Source organism: Myxine glutinosa, chromosome 12 (assembly GCF_964187855.1).
Source record: "Myxine glutinosa chromosome 12, kmMyxGlut1.1, whole genome shotgun sequence".
In the NCBI taxonomy this organism is placed as follows: domain Eukaryota; kingdom Metazoa; phylum Chordata; class Myxini; order Myxiniformes; family Myxinidae; genus Myxine; species Myxine glutinosa.
In genome coordinates, this window is record NC_136272.1 from 58,917,215 (window position 1) to 58,941,980 (window position 24,766).

General features: G+C 43.7%; 1 protein-coding gene across 1 annotated transcript in view; it reads left to right on the plus strand.

Annotated features, from left to right (window-relative positions):
- TRPA1 (transient receptor potential cation channel subfamily A member 1) overlaps positions 1-24,766 on the plus strand; it is a 405,999-nt gene that overhangs the window by 349,248 nt on the left and 31,985 nt on the right. The window contains exons 26-27 of the mRNA XM_078766842.1: positions 5,066-5,134; positions 17,419-17,529. Coding sequence (XP_078622968.1) covers positions 5,066-5,134; positions 17,419-17,529 — 180 coding nt within the window. The remainder of the gene's footprint in view (positions 1-5,065; positions 5,135-17,418; positions 17,530-24,766) is intronic.

A 24,766-nucleotide genomic window follows, 5' to 3' on the forward strand; every position in this document is an offset into this window, starting at 1 on the left:
TAATAGAATCGAGATTCTTTAATAGAATAAACATTAATAAGAAATGACCTGAATAGCCATTCCCATAAACCCGGAATTCGTAACAATAGTGTTTCTGGTTTATATTTTTACTTCTGGTACGGGTGCCCCACAAAACGCCACGGTAAGCTGGTTATCGGTGGTGAACAATATATCGGCCGATATGTGGAATTTTGAGGTTGTCGGCATCGGCAGATTGATGGCACCACCGATATGGCCGAAATAAAATAGAAACTTTCCCTCTGGTAATGCTCGGCAGCGAGAGCTGCCCTTTGTGCCAATTCGGCATCTGCAGCCCCCTTTTGGTCAGGTGGTTACTGCGGAAGTTAGTGAGATGTTGTTGGCAGCACTGGATATGCCACAGAGGAAAAGGAAAGAATGTTTATTCCTAGCTTTCAAATCTCAATTGATTTCATTGGCTACGATTAACAATTAACATTATATAAAATGTTTAATGGATATATATCTGATTGATTTCGGTCTTTTATTGAGCAACGTGATTCCTAGTTGACAATTGCATCCAGCTCATGCATTCGCTAGTTTAGTCGGTCAAACTAAACACCGCCCGGAGAGGGCCAGAGCCACCTTTTTATTTTTATTTTTATTCTCAGCAAATGAACACTCTTTTTAGCAATTGGAACTGGTGCTAAGCTCAATTCCGCAGTTTACATTTTGAAATGTGGCTCTGGTTAGGGAGATTCTAGAGGTTATCACTTTTTAGTTGTAATTAAATAACAATCAAAACTTGATACCATCACCCCTCCATCTCCACCACCACAAGCAACAACATGTAACACAGGTTGGTGAAGTTTCATGACTTGGAGAAAAAAAAAATTTTTGGCAAGTATATTGATCACTCCAGTGTGTGTGTGTGTGTGTCTGTGTGTGTGTGTGTGTGTGTGTGTGTGTGTATGTTTGTTTGTTTGTGTGTGTGTTTGTTTGTGTGTGTGTGTGTTTTTGTTTGTGTGTGTTTGTGTGTGTGTCTATGTGTGTGTGTGTGTGTGTGTGTGTGTGTGTGTGTGTGTGTGTGTGTGTGTGTGTGTGTGTGTGTGTGTGTGTGTGTGTGTGTCAATGTGTGTGTGGGTGTGTTTGTGTGTGTGTGTGTTTGTGTGTGTGTGTGTCTATGTGTGTGTGTGCGTTTGTGTGTGTGTGTGTGTGTGTGTGTGTCTTTGTGTGTGTTTGTGTGTGTGTGTGTGTGTGTGTGTTTGTGTGTGTGTGTGTGTGTGTGGTTACTCGACTAGTGGACAGCCAATGCTTAACAAACTGAGCGAGCAGCCAATGCGTAACAAACTGAGCGGGCAGCCAAATGGGGTGCGGGATGGATTCCGCCCATCGAGGTGGAATTGGATGGTGGACGCAAAATGAACGGGACCTAACCTCATGTCTTTACACAACGCATATATTGCTAGGGGAAATGGCCTATACTTACACATACTATGACATAACTAATACTGCAAGTGGACCTACGTGTTGCTCGTGGAACTAACTATGGGGGCAAACCTTTAGCCTTTAATGATCAATATGTGCAAATCTCAAAACCGTAGCAATACGTTCCAGTCTGTTGTCTCGAAACATCCTTGGAGCTGAGCAATGGATTCTTCTGAGCAGTGCTGCATGGTCCTTATGACAGGCTTTGAGCACCTGAGTTCCTGTTGATATTCCGGTATCAGGAAAAATTAGGTGTGATCGGATTTGCCGTAGTGAGGGCGAGGTACCGAATGCTAAGCACCCTTGATTGTTGTATACCAGTGGTCTAAAGTCTTATTGCCTCTTGTTGGACATGTGACATGTTGGAAATACTTCGGAAGCTTCTTCTTGAGTTTGCAATGGTTGAAATATCCAGCAACAATTGAAACGGCATCAGAGTATAAATTTTCATAGTGGAAAATAATGTCTGAAAGTTCATGAAGTGCTGTTGTGGCGTGTGGTTGTATGTAGACAGTAGTCAGGATAACCGATGAGAATTCCCGAGGTAGGTAGTGGGGCCGGCACTTGATCACCGTTTGTTCAAGGACTGCAGGTTAGCAAGGTGAATACTAGGGAGAGGTGGTCGAGATGAACGGCGACCGACGTAGTTTTACCAACACACCAACTTTACCAACACACCAACTTTACCAACGCACCAACTTTACCAACACACCAACTCTTCCCGGCGTTTGTGTAAACAGCGACGTCCTTTGCCCTCAGGCATTTGGTAAACAGTCATTTTTATCCACATTCAGACATTCAGACTTCATTAACTCTCGTTCTGGTGTCTAATAGCTGCTGGGGTTCATATACACGAAAATTAAGAGAGAACATCGTAAAACGTTGCCATGCATCGGCGCCATTTTCTCTGTCATGACATCATCACCTACATTGTCTAGAATGACACTTTAAACCCTTTACAATTAAACACGGTGGGTTAGTAAGGTTCTTCTTCATCTTCATTTTTTGACGGATGGAAGGAGGAACATAGCCAAATGTTGAAGCGGCTTAACCGCTTAAAAATTATTATAACCACAAGCGATTCAGCCGATTCCGTCGAACATACGATTACAGTTTCAAACAGTCGCTGCTGTTGTTTAACACTAGACTGAAATAAATTTGGAGAAAACCCGATGTCCTTGAGGCTTTTGATACTCATCGCATCTGGATTTTCTTAGCCTCCAAGATCGAATGACCTCTCACCTTTCGATTTCTTTTTTTCTGTGGGGATTTGTTAAAGAAAATGTTTTCAAACAGAACCCAATGAACATTCCTGAACTCAAAGATGCTGTTATGAGGGTTCTTTCCAGAGTCTCGTTTGAAACGCTTCAGTTTGTAGTCAGAAGCGATTCCATACGTATCCGTAAGTGTGCAGAACTTAGAGGATGACATTTCGAACAAATCGAACTTTGAGTTATTTTACGTAACAGGTAAACTATAATGTCTTGCGTTCAAAAATAGCAGATTCAATATGCAAATGAGGATTTACTAAATACGATTGTACCATATCCTGATGCTGTGTGGATTCTGCTTCCCCGCTGATGGATCCCTGGTGGCTTGTAAATGCTGCGTTTCCCAGGAAGAACTGCTGACATATATCTATCTGGGTTCTTCCCAACATCTTTGTTCCTTTCAAATTTCTTTCTATTTTTTCATATTTCTCTTTATTCATTCTAATTCTTGCTTCTTCTTTATTTCTCTTTCTTCATTTATCTGTCTTAGGAGAAGTTAATTCTTGCAGAAATTATTAATTATTTTTTATTCTGGAAGGCTCACTTGCCTACGCTTGGATGGGTTTGAAGGTAAGGAGCTCGGGATAGGAGCTAGGGATAGGAGTTAAGGATAGGAGCTAGGGATAGGAGCTCAGGATAGGAGCTAGGGATAGGAGCTAGGGATAGGAGCTCAGGATAGGAGGTATGGATGGGAATTAGGGCTAGGACTTAGGGCTAGGAGTTCGGGATAGGAGCTCGGGATAGGAGCTCCGGATAGGAGCTCGGGATAGGAGCTAGGGATAGGAGCTAGGGATAGGAGTTAGGGATAGGAGCTAGGGATAGGAGCTCAGGATAGGAACTAGGGATAGGAGCTAGGGATAGGAGCTCAGAATAGGAGGTATGGATGGGAATTAGGGCTAGGACTTAGGGCTAGGAGTTCGGGATAGGAGCTCCGGATAGGAGCTCGGGATAGGAGCTCCGGATAGGAGCTAGGGATAGGAGCTAGGGATAGGAGCTCGGGATAGGAGCTAGGGATAGGAGCTCAGGATATGAGGTATGGATGGGAATTAGGGCTAGGACTTAGGGCTAGGCCTTAAGGATAGGAGCTAGGGATAGGAGTTCGGGATAGGAGCTCGGGATAGGAGCTCCGGATAGGAGCTCGGGATAGGAGCTAGGGATAGGAGTTAGGGATAGGAGCTAGGGATAGGAGCTCAGAATAGGAGGTATGGATGGGAATTAGGGCTAGGACTTAGGGCTAGGACTTAGGGCTAGGAGTTCGGGATAGGAGCTCCGGATAGGAGCTCGGGATAGGAGCTCCGGATAGGAGCTAGGGATAGGAGCTCGGGATAGGAGCTAGGGATAGGAGCTAGGGATAGGAGCTCAGGATATGAGGTATGGATGGGAATTAGGGCTAGGACTTAGGGCTAGGACTTAGGGATAGGAGCTAGGGATAGGAGTTCGGGATAGGAGCTCGGGATAGGAGCTCCGGATAGGAGCTCGGGATAGGAGCTAGGGATAGGAGTTAGGGATAGGAGTTAGGGATAGGAGCTAGGGATAGGAGCTCAGGATAGGAGCTCCGGATAGGAGCTAGGGATAGGAGCTCGGGATAGGAGTTCCGGATAGGAGCTCGGGATAGGAGCTAGGGATAGGAGCTCGGGATAGGAGTTCCGGATAGGAGCTCGGGATAGGAGCTCGGGATAGGAGCTCGGGATAGGAGCTCGGGATAGGAGCTAGGGATAGGAGCTAGGGAAAGGAGTTAGGGATAGGAGTTAGGGATAGGAGCTAGGAATAGGAGCTAGGTATAGGAGCTAGGTATAGGAGCTAGGTATAAGATCTAGGTATAGGAGCAAGGTATAGGAGCTAGGTATAGGAGCTAGGTATAGGAGCAAGGTATAGGAGCTAGGTATAGGAGCTAGGTATAGGAGCAAGGTATAGGAGCTAGGGCTAGTTTCTCTTTATTCATTCTAATTCTTGCTTCTTCTTTATTTCTCTTTCTTCATCTATCTGTCTTTTTAGGAGAAGTGAATTCTTGCGGAATTCTTTTTTTCTGGAATGTTCACTTGGCGGCGCTTGGATGGGTTTGATGGTTGAGGAGTAGAAGCTGAAACCCAAATCCTATCCAGGTTTCTCCTGATGACGCCATCTTTGCTTTGTTTATTATTTTTATATTTTTTGGTTCCTTCTGATGACTCCAATGCAGTATTTGGTTTTCTGTTTCAACATTACACGTATGGCAAGGACATTAGGAGACATTACTGCACATATTCATGATTTACTCACATCAGACGGATCACAGCATCACAAGATAAGTGATCAGATGGGAACACCAAATAGGCCTAATAATACATGCTTGATGTTTGTTTTTGCAGATTGGTTTGGCTGTTGGTGACATCACAGAAATTCAGCATAATGCATCTTTGAAAAGACTTGCGATGCAGGTAGTGTTTCTCTGTAATTTGAATGGTTTGATTTGTTATTCCTGTTCAATTTTCTCAGCAATGTGCCGATCCATGTACGAGCAGATAACTTGGTTCCACTGGGCTCCGAGGGAATTAGTTCCAATAGAGTGTGGAATATTTAGGGAGTTTGCCAGGATGTTCTTTAAGAGCATAGGGGTAGGGACATGGAGAAATTCCACTTTATGTAAAATGTGACCAAGTCCTCAACCACTTTCTTATTCAAGTCCCCAAACCCTTTCCTCTTCACGTCCTCAACCACTTTCCTCTTCAAGTCCCCAAACCCTTTCCTCTTCACGCCCTCAACCACTTTCTTCTTCAAGTCCTCAACCACTTTCTTCTTCAAATCCTCAACCACTTTCTTCTTCAAGTCCCCAAACCCTTTCCTCTTCACATCCTCAACCACTTTCCTCTTCAAGTCCCCAAACCCTTTCCTCTTCACGTCCTCAACCACTTTCTTCTTCAAGTCCTCAGCCACTTTCTTCTTCAAGTCCTCAACCACTTTCTTCTTCAAATCCTCAACCACTTTCTTCTTCAGCTCCTCAACCACTTTCTTCTTCAGCTCCTCAACCACTTTCTTCTTCAGCTCCTCAACCACTTTCTTCTTCAGCTCCTCAACCACTTTCTTCTTCAGCTCCTCAACCACTTTCTTCTTCAGCTCCTCAACCACTTTCTTCTTCAAGTCCTCAACCACTTTCTTCTTCAAGTCCCCAAACCCTTTCCTCTTCAAGTCCTCAACCACTTTCTTCTTCAAGTCCCCAAACCCTTTCCTCTTCAAGTCCCCAAACCCTTTCCTCTTCAAGTCCCCAAACCCTTTCTTCTTCAAGTCCCAAAACCCTTTCTTCTTCAAGTCCCCAAACCCTTTCTTCTTCAAGTCCCCAAACCCTTTCCTCTTCAAGTCCTCAACCACTTTCTTCTTCAAGTCCCCAAACCCTTTCCTCTTCAAGTCCCCAAACCCTTTCTTCTTCAAGTCCCCAAACCCTTTCCTCTTCAAGTCCCCAAACCCTTTCCTCTTCAAGTCCCCAAACCCTTTCCTCTTCAAGTCCCCAAACCCTTTCCTCTTCAAGTCCCCAAACCCTTTCCTCTTCAAGTCCCCAAACCCTTTCCTCTTCAAGTCCCCAAACCCTTTCCTCTTCAAGTCCCCAAACCCTTTCCTCTTCAAGTCCCCAAATCCTTTCTTCTTCAAGTCCCCAACCCTTTCTTCTTCAAGTCCCCAAACCCTTTCCTCTTTAAGTCCTCAACCACTTTCTTATTTAAGTCCTCAACCACTGTCTTCTTCAAGTCCGCAACAACTTTCCTCTTCAAGTCCTCAAACCCTTCCTTCTTCAAGTCCTTTTACTCACGCATGTAATAAGGTAATTCTAGAGGGTAATTCTAAAGAGGATAATTCTGGAGGATAATTCTGGAGGATAATTCTAAAGAGGATAATTCTGGAGGATAATTCTAGAGGATAATTCTGGAGGATAATTATAGAGGATAATTCTAGAGGATAATTCTAAAGAGGATAATTCTAAAGAGTATAATTCTAGAGGATAATTCTAGAGGATAATTCTAGAGGATAATTCTAGAGGATAATTCTAGAGGATAATTCTAGAGGATAATTCTGGAGGATAATTATAGAGGATAATTCTAGAGGATAATTCCAGAGGATAATTCTGGAGGATAATTCTAGAGGCTAATTCTAGAGGATAATTCTAAAGAGGATAATTCTAAAGAGTATAATTCTAGAGGATAATTCTAGAGGATAATTCTAGAGGATAATTCTAGAGGATAATTCTAGAGGATAATTCTGGAGGATAATTATAGAGGATAATTCTAGAGGATAATTCCAGAGGATAATTCTGGAGGATAATTCTAGAGGCTAATTCTAGAGGATAATTCTAAAGAGGATAATTCTAAAGAGTATAATTCTAGAGGATAATTCTAGAGGATAATTCTAAAGAGGATAATTCTAGAGGATAATTCCAAAGAGGATAATTCTAGAGGATAATTCCAAAGAGGATAATTCTAGAGGATAATTCTAGAGGATAATTCCAAAGAGGATAATTCTAGAGGATAATTCTAGAGGATAATTCTAGAGGATAATTCTAGAGGATAATTCTAGAGGATAATTCTAGAGGATAATTCTAAAGAGGATAATTCTAGAGGATAATTCTGGAGGATAATTCTGGAGGATAATTCTAAAGAGGATAATTCTAGAGGATAATTCTGGAGGATAATTCTGGAGGATAATTCTGGAGGATAATTCTGGAGGATAATTCTGGAGGATAATTCTGAAGAGGATAATTCTAAAGAGGATAATTCTGGAGGATAATTCTAAAGAGGATAATTCTAAAAGGATAATTATAGAGGATAATTCTAAAGAGGATAATTCTGGAGGATAATTCTAAAGAGGATAATTCTAAAAGGATAATTATAGAGGATAATTCTAAAGAGGATAATTCTGGAGGATAATTCTGGAGGATAATTCTAAAGAAGATAATTCTAAAGAGGATAATTCTGGAGGATAATTCTGGAGGATAATTCTGGAGGATAATTCTAGAGGATAATTCTAAAGAGGATAATTCTAAAGAGGATAATTCTAAAGAGGATAATTCTGGAGGATAATTCTGGAGGATAATTCTAAAGAGGATAATTCTAAAGAGGATAATTCTGGAGGATAATTCCAAAGAGGATAATTCTAAAGAGGATAATTCTGGAGGATAATTCCAAAGAGGATAATTCTAAAGAGGATAATTCTGGAGGATAATTCTAAAGAGGATAATTCTAGAGGATAATTCTAAAGAGGATAATTCTGGAGGATAATTCGAGAGGATAATTCTAGAGGATAATTCTAAAGAGGATAATTCTAAAGAGGATAATTATAGAGGATAATTCTAAAGAGGATAATTCTGGAGGATAATTCTAAAGAGGATAATTCTAAAGAGGATAATTCTAAAGAGGATAATTCTAAAGAGGATAATTCTAAAGAGGATAATTCTAAAGAGGATAATTCTAAAGAGGATAATTCTAAAGAGGATAATTCTAAAGAGGATAATTCTAAAGAGGATAATTATAGAGGATAATTCTAAAGAGGATAATTCTGGAGGATAATTCTGGAGGATAATTCTAGAGGATAATTCCAGAGGATAATTCTAAAGAGGATAATTCTAGAGGATAATTCTAAAGAGGATAATTCTAAAGAGGATAATTATAGAGGATAATTCTAAAGAGGATAATTCTGGAGGATAATTCTAAAGAGGATAATTCTGGAGGATAATTCTAAAGAGGATAATTCTGGAGGATAATTCGAGAGGATAATTCTAGAGGATAATTCTATAGAGGATAATTCTGGAGGATAATTCTAGAGGATAATTCTAGAGGATAATTCTATAGAGGATAATTCTGGAGGATAATTCTAGAGGATAATTCTATGGAGGATAATTCTGGAGGATAATTCTAGAGGATAATTCCAGAGGATAATTCTATAGAGGATAATTCTAAAGAGGATAATTCTAAAGAGGATAATTCTAAAGAGGATAATTCTAGAGGATAATTCTAAAGAGGATAATTCTAAAGAGGATAATTCTAAAGAGGATAATTCTGGAGGATAATTCTAAAGAGGATAATTCTGGAGGATAATTCGAGAGGATAATTCTAAAGAGGATAATTCTGGAGGATAATTCGAGAGGATAATTCTAGAGGATAATTCTAAAGAGGATAATTCTGGAGGATAATTCGAGAGGATAATTCTAGAGGATAATTCTAAAGAGGATAATTCTAAAGAGGATAATTATAGAGGATAATTCTAAAGAGGATAATTCTGGAGGATAATTCTAAAGAGGATAATTCTAGAGGATAATTCTAAAGAGGATAATTCTAAAGAGGATAATTCTAAAGAGGATAATTCTAAAGAGGATAATTCTAAAGAGGATAATTCTATAGAGGATAATTCTGGAGGATAATTCGAGAGGATAATTCTAGAGGATAATTCTATAGAGGATAATTCTGGAGGATAATTCTAGAGGATAATTCCAGAGGATAATTCTATAGAGGATAATTCTAAAGAGGATAATTCTAAAGAGGATAATTCTAAAGAGGATAATTCTAGAGGATAATTCTAAAGAGGATAATTCTAAAGAGGATAATTCTAAAGAGGATAATTCTGGAGGATAATTCTAAAGAGGATAATTCTGGAGGATAATTCGAGAGGATAATTCTAGAGGATAATTCTAAAGAGGATAATTCTGGAGGATAATTCGAGAGGATAATTCTAGAGGATAATTCTAAAGAGGATAATTCTGGAGGATAATTCGAGAGGATAATTCTAGAGGATAATTCTAAAGAGGATAATTCTAAAGAGGATAATTATAGAGGATAATTCTAAAGAGGATAATTCTGGAGGATAATTCTAAAGAGGATAATTCTAAAGAGGATAATTCTAAAGAGGATAATTCTAAAGAGGATAATTCTAAAGAGGATAATTCTAAAGAGGATAATTCTAAAGAGGATAATTCTAAAGAGGATAATTCTAAAGAGGATAATTCTAAAGAGGATAATTCTAAAAGGATAATTATAGAGGATAATTCTAAAGAGGATAATTCTGGAGGATAATTCTGGAGGATAATTCTAGAGGATAATTCCAGAGGATAATTCTAAAGAGGATAATTCTAGAGGATAATTCTAAAGAGGATAATTCTAAAGAGGATAATTATAGAGGATAATTCTAAAGAGGATAATTCTGGAGGATAATTCTAAAGAGGATAATTCTAAAGAGGATAATTCTAAAGAGGATAATTCTAAAGAGGATAATTCTAAAGAGGATAATTCTAAAGAGGATAATTCTAAAGAGGATAATTCTGGAGGATAATTCTAAAGAGGATAATTCTAAAGAGGATAATTCTGGAGGATAATTCTAAAGAGGATAATTCTAAAGAGGATAATTCTAAAGAGGATAATTCTGGAGGATAATTCCAAAGAGGATAATTCTAAAGAGGATAATTCTAAAGAGGATAATTCTGGAGGATAATTCTAAAGAGGATAATTCTAGAGGATAATTCTAAAGAGGATAATTCTGGAGGATAATTCTAGAGGATAATTCTAGAGGATAATTCTAAAGAGGATACTTATAGAGGATAATTCTAGAGGATAATTCTAAAGAGGATAATTCTAAAGAGGATAATTATAGAGGATAATTCTAGAGGATAATTCTAGAGAGGATAATTATAGAGGATAATTCTAGAGGATAATTCTAAAGAGGATAATTCTAAAGAGGATAATTCTGGAGGATAATTCCAAAGAGGATAATTCTAAAGAGGATAATTCTGGAGGATAATTCAAAAGAGGATAATTATAGAGGATAATTCTAAAGAGGATAATTATAGAGGATAATTCTAGAGGATAATTCTAAAGAGGATAATTCTAAAGAGGATAATTCTGGAGGATAATTCCAAAGAGGATAATTCTAAAGAGGATAATTCTGGAGGATAATTCTAAAGAGGATAATTCTGGAGGATAATTCTAAAGAGGATAATTCTGGAGGATAATTCTAAAGAGGATAATTCTGGAGGATAATTCTAAAGAGGATAATTCTAGAGGATAATTCTAAAGAGGATAATTATAGAGGATAATTCCAAAGAGGATAATTCTAAAGAGGATAATTATAGAGGATAATTATAGAGGATTATATTATATAGAAATTATCCTCCAGAATTATAGAGGAGGGGAAGAGGAGACTGGGGGGAGGGGGAGAGGAGACTGGGGGAGGGGGAGAGGAGACTGGGGGAGGGGGAGAGGAGACTGTGGGAGGGGGAGAGGAGACTGTGGGAGGGGGAGAGGAGAATGGAGGAGGGTGAGAGGAGAATGGGGGAGGGGGAGAGGAGAATAGAGGAGGGGGAGAGGAGAATGGGGGAGGGGGAGTGGAGACTGGGGTGGGGGAGGGGGAGGGGAGACTGGGGTAGGGGGAGCGGAGACTGGGGTAGGGGGAGAGGAGACTGTGGTAGGGGGAGAGGAGATTGGGGTAGGGGGAGAGGAGACTGGGGTAGGGGGAGATGAGACTGGGGTAGGGGGAGATGAGACTGGGGGAGGGGGAGAGGAGTGAGGAGTAGTTGGAAAGGAATGAGGGGAGAGGAGTAAAGCGACCTCCACTCGCCCCCGTGTGTGACCCACTCTCCCCCGTGTGTGACCCACTCTCCCCCGTGTGTGACTCACTCTCCGATCCGATTATATAGAAAAGCCTCGCACAAATTACACTGTGAAGGCCCAATGGCCATGTCTATGCCACAAATCAAGTACGTGAGCGCGTCGGGCGCACTGAATTGAAAATATATAGAACGCTCATACTCCGTGAAAAGTGAAGCCGCCATATCGCCATCTTGGTTAGCACGACTCGACCAACTCGCTTCGTGGATCTCGTTTGTTTTGAACGTGTGAATTACGTGCGAACGCGTAACTGTGAGTTTATGGCGGCAAGGAGCATCACGTGATCGCTCTGAGCGAATCAGCGCGCTGCTCTGCCACCTGATCAGATTCCGTGTATAATATTCCTCGCTGAAATGCGCTGAGGTAAATATGAATAAAAAATATGGATCTCGTAAAGATGAAAGAAACAAAAACCTATGTGGTGTGAATGGCAATGTTCCTCGCTGAAATGTGAAAAACCGCAATCGCTTTTCGCTCTGAAATACGTGCGAACGCGTAATTGAGTTAATGGCGGCAAGGAACATCACGTGATCGCTCTGAGCAAATCAGCGCGCTGCTCTGCCACCGGTCAGATTCCGTGCATAATATTCCTCGCTGAAATGCGCTGAGGTAAAAATATGGTAAAAAAATATAATGAAATTTTTTTTTTAGGTCGGCCATGTTCTTCCCAGGCTCAATCGCCATGTCTATGCCAAATATCAAGCACGTGAGCCTCTCCGTTTAGGAGTCTATCGGTAACATTACACACACACAAACTGTGTTTTATATAGATATATATATATATATATATATATATATATATATATATATATATATATATATATATATATACATATATATATATATATATATATATATATACATGTATGTATGTATGTATGTATGTATGTATGTATGTATGTATGTATGTATATACATACATACAGACTTGGCATTTAATATGGAATATTTTTTTTTCCTTGACTTGGGCTTACTTACTTAACTCAGTATATCAATCTGGTGAATTTCTTTTACACTTTGGTGATTTATTTGTGAAAAGAACCATTTCACTCATTGTCTTTCACAGCAAGAAGTCAATAACAGGATAATATCACCGGTGGCGTGACAAAATGTAAGGACAGGTACATTTGACGATTGGCTTCACAATCGGGTATATAAGGGTTGTTGCGTTCTGTATTAGTGGAAAACAACTGCTGCACGTCTCCAAAATTATTGCCGCTTCCTCTGGAGATGGTCCGTCAACTCGACAATGCTGTTTGTCATGGAGTGGTGGCTTTACGAAATTACGGCATGAAACAGCGTGCTATTGCTCGGCAGTATGGCATCACTCAAGGTCAGGTGTCAAAGAACCTGAAACGAAATTCTCAGAGGGGTGTCCCTTCTCCAATACCGAGGCCAGGACGTCTCCGCAGAACCACATGTGACCAAGTCCTCAACCACTTTCTTCTTCAAGTCCTCAACCACTTTCTTCTTCAAGTCCTCAACCACTTTCTTCTTCAAGTCCTCAACCACTTTCTTCTTCAGCTCCTCAACCACTTTCTTATTCAAGTCCCCAAACCCTTTCCTCTTCACATCCTCAACCACTTTCTTCTTCAAGTCCCCAAACCCTTTCCTCTTCACATCCTCAACCACTTTCCTCTTCAAGTCCCCAAACCCTTTCCTCTTCACGTCCTCAACCACTTTCTGCACCTGTTAGAAACTTCACAACTTCACATCGCCAGCTGCACCTGTTAGTCCGCAATGGCTGTACCAAGTCAGCTAATCCGCGTAGGGCTGAGTGGCAGCAACTGACAAATGTGCCTGTATCCAGAAGGCTAGTGAGGGGGGTGGGGAGGGGGGAGGGGTAGGGGGAGGGGGAGGGGGGAGGTGAGGGGGAGGGGGAGGGGGGGAGGGGAGGTGAGGGGGGAGAGGAGGGGGGAGGGGGAGGGGAGGGGGAGGGAGTGGAGGGGGGGGGGAGTGGAGGGGGAGTGGGGAGGGAGGGGGAGGGGAGTGGGATGGGGGAGGGAGAGGGGGGAGGGGCGGGGGAGGGGGAGGGGGGGAACGGCTAGCTTGGTAAGCGATAGCAGGCTTTTTACTTTTATTTTTACCTCAATGAGGGCTATATAAATATAGTCCGTGCTTGGAGCCTTCAAGTTCAACATAAAGTTTTTTTATGAAAAATAATGCAGATGTATAACAATCCACCAATGCAAGTTCAGAAATGAATGCAGATCCTTTACTTTGCGATACAAACACAATTCCCGCCATTTTCACTCACGGTCGCGGCCTCCACAGTGACCGCGCCTCTTCAACCTCCTACTACTTCGTCTCACTTCTTTCACTCAAAATGCACGAAATTCTGCCGCATGAAATTATGTAGAGGCCTCGTCGGGGGGATATAAGGTAGATAAGGAAGGCGTTGTAACAGAAGAATCAAAATAAAAGTGGAAGAACATAAGGAAATGGGAGCTATTCTGGACCCACAGCCAAACCCGACAAACCATTGCAATACACCCCGAACGTCTAGCGCCGCCACAAACTACACCATGGAATTGTAGCTGGCGCGGTTTTTTTAAACCATTGATATTAAAATAAAACGTAGCCTAAAACCACCGGGATTTTATGCTGATTCCGAATCTGTGTCTAAAACTTTTCTCCGATGTGTAGTTCTTGAGTTATAAGCGGACATCCAGACAGACACACACACACACACACACAGACACTCCTCCTTTATATATAGAGATATATATATATATATATAAATATATATATATAAATATATATATATATATATATATATATATATATATATATATATATATATATATATATATATATAATTCCAGTAATCTCTGTGTGTGTGTGTGTGTGTATGTGTGTGTGTATGTGTGTGTGTATGTCTGTGACCGCTGTTTCTCGACAACCACGGGTCCGATATACTTTAACCTTGCCAGGTATATTGCTGGGGACCTGAGGATGTGCCTTTTCAAGGTTTCATATTAATCGGAGAAGTAGTTACCGAGCTATGTCCAAAAAACGATTCAACCAATCAGAGAGCAGCGAGCTATCACGTGTGCCGAACGTGCCGAACAGACTCTGCCTCGGACGGCACATTTGAGAGCGTATTCATTTATTTCACGTTGGCAAACTATGTTGCCGCTATGTTGGCGTTAAACTATGTTTTAAAACTAATTAAAACTAATTTGCGATTCTTTCGCTTTCCTGCGCGTTTGTGCACGCTATGGCGATTTCTTTACCAAACTCCGCAAGCCGTTCGCTTTGGACCAAACCATTTCATGTAAATAGAGGGGGGGGATTGTCACCGTACTCGCAAGCCGTTCGCTTTGGACCAAACAATTTCATGTAAATAGAGGGGGGGGATTGTCACCGTACTCGCAAGCCGTTCGCTTTGGACCAAACCATTTCATGTAAATAGAGGGGGGGGATTGTCACCGTACTCGCAAGCCGTTCGCTTTGGCTTTGCGAATGGACCAAACCATTTCATGTAAATAGAGGGGGGGGATATAATTTTACATATATATATAGTACGGGCATGCCCTAGTATATATAACTGTGAGAAATAGTAGAAACTCCACAGTACGAGCAGGGCGTCTCATTTGCATTGAATAAATAATCGGGAGATTGAATAAGACGCGGACGTAGCTTCAGGGCTTCGATCTTTAATTCGACAAGCTTTCGACCAACAAAGGTCTTCTTCTGAGTCTACAAAAACAGTAGGCATGTATATCAGTCAAGTATGTGTAGTGATATGTGTGTAAGATGTGTGATATGTGTAGAAAATGCATACAGAAGGAAGAGCCACGCCAAAGCTCACTCACCGGCCCCAAGTTCAACGGAAGTGAAGCGCAGCTTACAGTTACGGTTTGCGTTACATTTCCGGTGCACGTGCATATACAAATATAGGGATACATACATACATAAACATACAAGCATATATTCATATGCCATTTATATTCATATAATATATTTATATATTTATATAAATGACATACAAAGGTAGAATGAATGAATGGGTGAATGAATGAATGAATGAATGAATGAATGGGTTACGGTTAACAATTTGATTGGGTTGATGTAGGAACATGCTTTAATCATCAAAATTTATGCCATGAGGGATTTTTGTCCGAAGTTTATGTATCCAAAAGGACTCACGTTTCAGAATCGTGGTGTGTGATCGATTTGTGATTGATTCAATGGCAGAGATCTGAATGTCATTTATAGAGTGATCCGGTTGATTGAAGTGTATCGTGTAAGGTAGAGATTTGCCCTGACTGGTGTGGAAGTTATTGATTTCTGACCGGGTGTTATTAAATCGTGTGTAGAGTGTATTCTCAGTTTTTCCAACATATTGTTTGGTGCACTTTTGGCAAGTGATTAGGTATATGACCCATGTAGATTTGCAGTTCATATAGGAGGTGATGGGGAATTTTTGTCCAGTGCTAGAACTACAAAATTTGTTTTATATATATATATATAATAAAAGGCAGTGTCCGTCCGTCTTTCTGTCCATCTGTCTCCTCCAAAACCATGAAACCTAGCGGCCCCAAACTTTGCATGCATACACCTGGACCTCCAACAGATTGCAGGGATGAAAAATGGGTGTTTGGATGTGTTATAACATCCTTTTTCAAGATGATTAAAGTGGTGCTCATAAGGAAAAAAACCCGATGTGGTGGTTTACCAATATGGTGGCCCGCCATCTTGGTCAGCTCACTGCACCTCGCTAGGTTCTTGAGTCGCCATTTTTGTTTCGGCCTACTCAAACGTGCCTTGCCTTGGAAACACGATCGATTATCATTACATAATTGAAGCATATCATCAAAATCTGGATTCGGATATGAGAATTGGATGCAGTAGACTAAATAATGTCCAAATCTGGAGTGAAATCTGACAAAATTTACCATATCTTGCGATTTTATAACCAAGTGTACATATGCATTTATTTAAGCGAGGCTGGGATTCTCGTTCTGGTGTTAGTTTTTTTAAATTCAACTTATAATCATTTTAAACTTAATTCTTACTTCCATGGGAACTGCTCAGACGCATTTTTTGAATGAAACGTTTTTTAGCAAAGAACACCTTTTTAGTCGTTGGGACAGCTGTTACTGTTATTCAATTCTGAAGTTGGAATTTTGAAGATCGGTTTGGATTACGAGTTTGTGGAGCTTATCGTATTGTGGTTTTTAACCGTGTGTGGAAATGAAATAAAGGGGGGGGGGGGAGGGGGGGAACGACCAGTTGCAAATGCTAAACCAGAAATCATCTCAAAATGCAAAGCCCGTCCGCGTCCGTTTGTATTCTTATACAAAATATAAGATGTGAAATACAAAACGAAAATTGATGATTTTATGCAGCTTTGACCTTTGAGCTTTAGATCTAAAAAAAACAAATGGACACACACACGGACACACACACACACACACACACACACATGGGGACACACACACACACACACACACACATGGACACACACACACACACACACACATGGACACACACACACACACACATGGACACACACACATGGACACACACACACACACACATGGGGACACACACACACACACATGGGGACACACACGCACACGGGGACACACACACACACATGGGGACACACACACACACACATGGGGACACACATGGGGACACACACACACACACACATGGACACACACACACACACATGGGGACACACACACACACACACGACCACACACACACACACACCATTCAAACACCTATGGGAAGTTACGAGAGGCAGGAATTTGACATCTTGCCTTGAGCGTCATTTTTCCTCGATACGTCACTACTCCATTGTACTTGGGATCTGTTTTTAAAATTCGCTCTGGATGAAGAACCCAGATTGCGTATATCATATTCCCGTCAGGAAGCGACTCATTGTTACCGGGCAACGCCGTGTACTTTTGCTGGTATATGTATATATATGGCCTTGCTGAGTATATGTGAAAGTTCACTTTATTTACAGATGGGTTTTGGCACATTAAACGAGCTAGCTACTTTGTCATGGAGATTAGGCCTCAGTAAAAGTGATTGGTTCTTGTGATGATGAAGCTTTTTTTCCGTAGGTCTCTCTGCACACTGAACTAGAGTGGCGGCTACCGCATCGTTTTGTGAAGCGCTTCGACAAATCCATGATGATCGAGTACCCAAATCAACAGAAATGGGCTTTTTGGAAGGTAAAGCATACAAAATGGAGTTAACAGGATCTCAAAAAAATTTAATTACTTTTCCATGTTACTACATTGACAATATAGTTGTTCACCTGGCCTGGTAAGTGTTACACCCCAGCAGGGGGTGGGGGTGCTTAGTTTTGTATAAATGGGGCAAAGAGTCATGTGATTTGTTATGATGGATTATTTATGTCTTCTGTCTTGTTTTCTCTTGCGTTGGATGTAGGGCAGGTCATATTTGGGAAAGGTCATTGGGATTCACTGAGATGTTAGGGGTCTTCATCTCCTGGAGGTCATTCATCTCCTTCATCTCCTGGAGGTCAAATCCCAAAGGTCATTGGGATTCACTGAGATGTTAGGGGTCTTCATCTCCTGGAGGTCATTCATCTCCTTCATCTCCTGGAGGTCAAATCCCAAAGGTCATTGGGATTCACTGAGATGTTAGGGGTCTTCATCTCCTGGAGGTCATTCATCTCTTTCATCTCCTTCATCTCCTGGAGGTCAAATCCCAAAGGTCATTGGGATTCACTGCGATGTTAGGGGTCTTCATCTCCTGGAGGTCATTTATCTTCTTCATCTCCTGGAGGTCATTCATCTCCTTCATCTCCTGGAGGTCAAATCCCAAAGGTCATTGGGATTCACTGAGATGTTAGGGGTCTTCATCTCCTGGAGGAATTGACAATGCAACTAATTGAGTTAAGGAAATGATCCGTGTGTACACAAGTCCTTATCACTTTCCCTCGATGAAACCTCACATTATTTGCTAAACAGAAACCTTCTTTCCAGGACGTCTCTGATTCCTCTGACTCCTCTGACTTTTTCCCCGACTATTGCCTCCTCCGGTTTGACAGGCCTGAATTGTCTCCTGGTGGTGGAGTTGTTCCAGTGGAATTAAAGAAAGACAAAAAGCAAATGGTGTCGTTATCATTCAGCCAAATCACCCAAATTGTTCCAATGTTCATAGATATGTTGGTGATGTGAATAATATTGTTGTGGATATGAGGACTGTATATTTTTTGATTGTGTGCTGTACTATTGTGATTATTGGTTATTCTGTGCCTCCTGCCTCCGGAGCTGTGTAAAGACCAAAAGGGCGTCCCATAGTCCACAAGCATACACGTCAGCCAAGTAATAGAATACCCCTGTTGATAGTTATCTCTTATTCTGTGTTTTAGGGTAAGGCTGTGTCTCCCATTAATTGAAGTACTCCATTGCACCAGTGAAAGAGATAGATTCCCTTTCCTTCCCATCCCCAAAACCTCCATTTCCATATTACATCCCCTCTCGTCATTGCCGAGCCTCGATTGCCCATATTACCTCCCCTCCAATAACCGCCATTGACCACGAGGCTCGAGTCAGGGAAGAAAGGCGTGTCTCCACCTCGTCAGAGGGGAGGAGGGGCGTGCCCGCCCGTCGTCATCCAGGGCGGAGCCCGAGGGTCGCGCGACCAACCAGGGCCGAGGTGAGCACCCCAATGGGCGTGTCCAAAACGCCGGGGGCGTAATCGCTGGAGGCGCTATAAAAGGCGCAAAAACGGAAGTGGTCACGAGGAGTTGGTCAGGGATGCACAAAGAGTTGGTCACAAGGAGTTGGAGTGAGTCGGTTGCCAGTAGAGGGTCTGAGTCGGTTGGTCACAAAGGGTTGGTCTTGGTGAGAGAGGTCTGAGTTGGTCGTCAAGAGAGTGGTGGTAAAGAGTGAGGGACCAAGAAAGAGTTGAGGGTTGGACCAGACGAGTGGGACAAGGCCTGGCAAGGCAAGTGGAGGCGGCAGCAGCAGCGACACCCGGCAGCCGCTTGGGGCCTGGGCGGCGGTTTGGAGCAGGGCCGAAAAGGAACGGCGGCTGCTAAACGCGCCGATCGTGCTGCATGACCCCCCTTTGGACCTCCCTCTCCCTCCAGCCATCCACATCCTGCGATTCCTGCAATTCCCCGCGTGAGTCAGTGTCTTTTGTTTGTTCTGTCCTGGGATAAGTTAAGCCTGTAGATAAGCTAGTATTTGCACTGTGTCACCTGCGTCTTATGTGTTGTAAATAAACTTAATTGCTCCTTTTTGCTTGTGTGTGTAAATAATAAACCCCATTACTCGTCTGTACGTCTTCTCGTTTTAATTCCTTTTCCTCTTGCATTGCGTCGTTTTTGTCTTTTCCCTCATTGAGCAGCTACGGTGCGATACGGCCAAAGTTCTGGGTGAATCGGGTGAGTTTTGTTAGGTCGCGGTCTTACACCACCGCTCGGTCTATAACATCAAACCGCGATCTGTAACAATTGGTGTCTGGGAGTGGGATTCGAGGCCCGAACCAAATTTTTAAAACGAATAGAAAAGAAAAAAATTTGGTCAAAATTTGGAGCGGACGAAATTTGTTTTGTTTTATAAAGTAAAACCCGAATTTTGAAATCGCGCCATGGCTGTTCAAGGCGACGGGATGCCGGTGGGAGAGATAGAGGGGTTAGAAGTAACCCAGGACTTCGGGGAAGAAAGGGAGGAGGAAAATGGCAATGTGGTTGCGGGAATATCAGGCGCGCAAAATGGCGCGCTCGCGCACATGATTATTGTGGCGCCAAATTTAGCCGCGCCCGTGACCGTAGCAGCGCCGCCGATGGATTGGGGCCTATTTATGGAACAAATAAAGGCGCTCATGGTCCAGACAAGTGAAGACCTGAGGAATGACTTGGGAAACCAAATGGGGGTAATGGGGAACCGGATGGATGCTCAGAGTGAGCAATTGGGAGTAATGAGGGACGAAGCGAGGGGTACCGGTGAGGGATTAGACAAGAAATTTGGGAAGTTAGACAATAATTTTGAGGAATTAGACAAGAAATTTGGGAAGTTAGACAATAATTTTGAGGGGTTAGACAACGGGATAAAAGAGGTAAAGAATGGGTTAACGGGGGTGGAAAACAGAATGGCTGCCCAGGAGAATCAGTTAGAGGGGGTGAAAAATGGGTTAATGGGGTTAGAAAATAGGATGGAGGACAAATTGCGGGAAATAGGGGAACAATCCGCCCGGGAAATCGAACAGATGGGGAACCAGATGGAGGAAATACGACGAGGGGTGAGTGAGGAGGTCTCGGGGCTACGCGAGGAGGTAAAGCGAGGCGAAAAGCGTATAGAGAAAGAGGTGAGAAATAATACGGCAAAGTTACAGGGGGGAATAGAAGATCTGACGAAAGGAGTAGAACAGCTGACAGTGGGACAAAAAGAACTAGCGGACCAAGTGGAAAAGAACACTGCAATCATCGGGGGTTTAAAAGCAACACAAAAGGACATAAAAAATGAATTAATAGCGACACAAAAGGAATGTCAAATGGTACATGAGGGATTGACGAAGAGGTTGGAAGAGGTGACAGAAGTAATGGAGACGAAGGACCGGGAGGTAAGGACGCACATAGAAACGGTTAAAGTAGCGATGGAGGAAGAAATCGAGGGGGCGCACCGGGAGCTGGAGGAGGTAAAGGAAAAATTAGAGGAGGTGGAAGAAGGGGTGAGTGAAATTAAGAAGAGAGGGAGGGAAGGGTTATTGAGAGAGAAGAGTTGGTTGCAGGAGTTGGTTGGTTGCGGAAGTTGGTTGAAAAAGGAGTCGGTGGTCAGTTGGTTGCGGTGAGGAGTCGGTGGTGGGGAGTGAGAGAAACACGACAGAGTTGAGGGTTTGGACCAGACAAGTCCGGGGAACGCAGCGGACGGCGGCCGCAGCAGCCAGACCACCCAACCGCCAAAGGGGGCCTGAACGGCGGTTTGGAGCAGGGCCGAAGAGGAACGGCGGCTGCTGAACGCGCCGGTTGTGCTGCATGACCCCCCTTGGACCTCCCTCCCCCTCCAGCCATCCACATCCTGCCATTTCAGCAATTCCCCGCGTGAGTCAGCGTTTTGTTTGTTCTGTCCCTGGGTATTTAATTAAGTCTGTAGGTAAGCTAAATTTGCACTGTGTCACCTGCGTCTTGTGCTTGTAAATAAACGTAATTGTTTCTTTTTGCTTGTGTGTAAATAGTAGGAATAAATGTAGTAGTATTTCAAACCTTTTTTTTTTGTCTTCCTTTTTCCTCTTGCATTGCGTCGTTTCTGTCTTTTCCCTCATTGAGCAGCTAGGGTGCGATACGGCCAAAGTCTGGGTGAATCGGGTGAGTTTTGTTAGGTCGCGGTTTTACACCACCGCACGGTCTATAACATCTTAACCGCGATCTGTAACAATTGGTGTCAGGAGTGGGATTCGGGTCCCGAACCAAATTTTTAAAACATCTAGAAAAAAAATTTTTGGTCAAAATTACGAGCTGCCGAAATTTGTTTTTTTAAAGCAAAACCCGAATTTTGAAATCGCGCCATGGCTGTTCAAGGCGATGGGATGCCGGTGGGAGAGATAGACGGGGTGGAATCGACCCAGGACCTCGGGGAAATGTATGTGGGGAAAATGGTGGAGGAGAGTAAAGAAGGTGTGGTTGAGGGGGTATCAGGCGCGCAAAATGGCGCCTCGCACATAGCTCCGGCGGCCGCACCCGCTGCACAAGTGGGAGGGATGGCCCAAATGCAGGACTTCATGGCGCAATTCGCCGAGATGCTGAGAATAAACGGGGAGAAATTGAGTAATAAAATGGAAGCAATAACGAACGAAATGGTTAAGAATAGTGAGCAATTGGGAGTAATGAGGGACGAAAGGAGGGCTAACAGTGAGCGATGGGGAAACCAAATTGAAGCAATAACCAACAGAATGGGTGACCGCATGCAAAAATGTGGAGAGACCATGGATCGCATGGTGGGCGAAAGGGTCCCAGGGGTGCACAAGGAAGTAACGCGGGTCGAGAAGCGCCGGTTGAGCGAAGCGGAGGAAAGCACGGGTACAATGACGGGGGTAGAAATCGCGACACGGGGTTTGGAAAAGCCGGCGACCGATGAAGTAGAGGGAATTTTATTAAAGCCAACGGTCGCCGAGGTTAATAAAGAAAAAGCAGTAGCGGGAATTAAAATTGAAGAGATGACGGAGGTAGCCCGGGAATTGCAGGGAGAAATGGATTATGTACAAAGTCCCTGCTCACATCCTGATGCTGTACTCGCTAACCCGAATGGAAGTTTGCAGGTTCGCGTGGAGAAAAGGATCCCCCAGGTGAGTCGTGCTGTATATTGTGCGGGTAGATTTTGCAGGAGGATGTTTAGCGACAAAAGAATTTTCGCGCGCTTGGGATCGAGGAAGCACCCGGGCGTTGGTGAAGGGTCCCGTGTGAGTGGAAATGGCACGCGTGGGAGAAAAAAGTGTGCGTCGGCGAGTGGGGGTGTTATAAAGTGTGGGAGTGAAACCGAGTGCGAGCAAGAATGCACGTCGGTGTGTACGGGGTGTGACACAGGGAGTGAGAGCAATACGGAGTGCACGCCCATGGTGAGTGTTACGGAGGACGTAACGGAGGAGAGGTGTGGACCGAAGTGTGCGCAAGAGGTGTGGTGTGTAACAGAGAGAGCGTTGGTGGAATGTACGGACGGCGTTGGAACGCCAGGTTTTGTGAGGGTGAAAGGGGTAGCGTATGCTTGTAAGCATGCAAGTGAAGCGTCGACGGTGACCGGTTTAGTGGTTAGAGCGACGGATAGCCGATGCGAGCACTCGGTGCGAGCGGTGCTTGGTTGGGTGCGAGGCCCGGCGCGGATCGATGCTGCGTCGCTTCTCTTCGAAGCGTCGTTGCCGATTCGGGCTTGGCCCCGCCCCGCACGGTCGAGTCCGGGCTTTGCCGGGCGAGGCGACCGGTCCGGTTCAAGGGCGAGTGGGAGGAGGCGGAACGGTGCCCCCTCGTGGGGACGGGGTTCCGACCGGGGGAGATTGAGCCATCGGGCCCGGGACCGCAAGGTGCCGCGCCGAGATGGTGCGTGGAGCCTCGGTCCAACCAAACCACCTCCCTTGAACCGAAAGCCGGACGGATTCAACCTGCAGGCGACCAAACCACCCGAATTCATTGCTCGGCTTTACGAAGCCGAGTTTAATGATGTCATGACGCACCGAGGCTAGGATATAGCGGACTGTGATGATGGTGATCGTGATAGTGATAGTGTTTTGGACCCAAAATTAGAGAAAAACAAAATTTGATGATTGGCAAAGGATTGGCAGTAATGATTGGTAGATGATGAGTAGTGATTGGCAAATTTTTGATTGGTTGGAATTTAGGTGTACAAAATTGATAGTGAGAGACCCCCGATGTGGTGGGATGGCAAATCCACCATCCCTCACAGACGTGGGGGCAAAGGAGCACTAGATTATGGGGTGTATGGCAGTGAAAACTAGCCCGGGTGGGTTAGGTTATATTGATAGGGATCTAGCGAAGATGACAGTAGGTAACGTTAAGATTAGTTAGTGACTGATACCTGTAGTGGGGACGCAGGTAGATTAGTGTGGATGATAATGACGAGGGAGCGCAATAGTTTAAAGGGACGACTGGGAAGCGCAAGTTTCAGAAGGGAGTAGTTAGCTGAGATGATGCCGTGTGTGTGAGAATTGAACAGGTGTGATTGCACAGGTGTGCAACTGGACAGGTGTGTGGAACAGTGTATGAGTAGTGAGTGTTGTGGATCAGCGCGAATGCGCTTGGAGAGGAGGAGGGTGCAGGTGGCACCAGGTAGGATTGCACAGGTGTGCAACGACAGGTGAATGAAAGACAGGTGTATGGAATAAATGGTCTGGAGGATTGGAATGGATGGTCGTGGAGTGAGAATGGTGGAAATTGTGGAGTGGAGTGGATGGTGCGAAGGTGTGAATGGGGGAAGAGTGGACCCCCATCACGGATACCCGGGGCGGGTAGTGTAAGTGTTAGGTAGAGGGTACAGGTAAATTGTGGTTGGATATTGGCATCTGTGGTGCGGGTGACAGAATGGTATTTGGATGGGTGCATTAGTGTTGTGGAAATGGCTGGGCGTGTAGCCTGTTAGTGTGTGTAGTTGGTTTGGGCACTCCACCACTGTGAGGATGTCGGCCAGGTGAGGCCGCAGGTGGGCTCTGGGAGCCGTTAGTGTCAGTGGGGCCCGAGGATCCGGAGGACGGACCCGGGTAGCCCAGTGCCAGAGAGGGCACCGAGTGGGGAGAGCGCCAGAGGGCCTTCCCCAGGTAGTTAGGTTAGGGCAGGGAGCAGGTAAGCTCGGAGGCAACTGCAGTGGTGGGGGTGTGCAGGTGGGTAGACCTGCTGGGAGAGTTACACGTCGCGGCCCAGAAATTGTGCGAGGGCACCGGGAGATGAATCGGGGGAGTGAGACCCCAAATTGAAAAGCACCACAGTTTGGT